Here is a 1,275-nt window from a genome sequence, read left to right as displayed (position 1 = left end):
TGAATTTCCAATGGCGCCATTAAGAAAGAAATTGATGACAGCAACAACATCCATAAGAATTATAGCCTCCCTCTTGAGCCTGAGAACCTGTCAACCATGGACAACAACAATTTTGACAACAATCTTGACAACAACAACAACACTTCTGACAACAACAACAATCTTGACAACAATGACAACAACAACAACATTTCTAACAACAACAACAACAACTTTGACAACGACAATAGCGGCCAAAACAGCAACAACGATGATGAGAGTTCTCCAAACAAAATGGACGTATTCTCTCCATCCTCAAAAAACAACCTAAACCCATTTCAACAAAATATTTCAACAACAGCAACAACAACCGCAGCAGCAACAACAAATCAGATCATCACAGCAAAAACATGGCACGTGCCAAAGACAGCAGATTTTGTCAAGAGTGAGAAACAGGAACTTATGAAAAATACTTCTCCAGCTACAAATCTCAACGAACTTTTGCCAAATGCTGCTACTAATTCATCATTTGAACAACCACTACAACAACAGCAACAACAACAAGCTTGCTTATACAAATGTGACCAATGCATCAAATCATTTGAATCAGCCATGATGTTCCATCAGCATCTTATTCTAGAGCACAGCAACAACAATAGCAACAACAGCAACATTGAAAATATTGAAGACGACGACGACAAAAACGACGAAACGTGCGACGCGAAAGCTGCCAACGAAGCCACCAACAACGACGACAACAGCAACAACAACAACAACGCAACTAACAACAACACAATCAAAAACAACACAAACGCATTTTCTTCGCAACAACAGTTTAAAAATGAACAAATCAACAACATTTACAACAACAGCAGTCCATACAATTATTTAAACCCATACCTCAGCCATCAGTTGCATCATCTTCAGCAAAAACAATTCATCTACGCACAGCCAATCAAAACCTCGAACAACATCAACAACACAACGACAGCCAATCAGGAAGAAGGTAACAAAGTCAAAGGTAGCGATGGTGTAACCATGCAAGCGTTCCTATTGGCTGAATCAGGAGACCCAACCCACTTTGCAACATCATTGGTCTATTTGCCGACACTGCAAAAGATATCCAAGCCTGTCGTCGTTACCTTTTCGCTAACGCCTGTCACTCAATCTCATTAATTATTCATGAATTCTCATTAATTATTCATGAATTCTCATAAATTATTCATGAACTCTCATTAGTTGTTCTTAAAAATTAATTGATGAATATTGATTAGTGGATATTACTTGAAGAATATT

The 1,275-nt window shown here is 38.0% G+C and overlaps 1 protein-coding gene across 1 annotated transcript in view; it reads left to right on the top strand.

The window, feature by feature from the left end:
* HELRODRAFT_166392 (hypothetical protein) overlaps positions 1–1,155 on the top strand; it is a gene marked incomplete at both ends in the record, with an annotated part of 5,112 nt that extends 3,957 nt beyond the window's left edge. The window contains one exon of the mRNA XM_009033326.1: positions 58–1,155. Coding sequence (XP_009031574.1) covers positions 58–1,155 — 1,098 coding nt within the window. The remainder of the gene's footprint in view (positions 1–57) is intronic.
* Positions 1,156–1,275: the final 120 nt, after the last annotated feature.

Source organism: Helobdella robusta (genome assembly GCF_000326865.2).
Source record: "Helobdella robusta unplaced genomic scaffold HELROscaffold_9, whole genome shotgun sequence".
In the NCBI taxonomy this organism is placed as follows: domain Eukaryota; kingdom Metazoa; phylum Annelida; class Clitellata; order Rhynchobdellida; family Glossiphoniidae; genus Helobdella; species Helobdella robusta.
The sequence above is the reverse complement of the archived record's forward strand: the minus strand, read 5'-3'. Positions and strand labels throughout refer to the sequence as shown.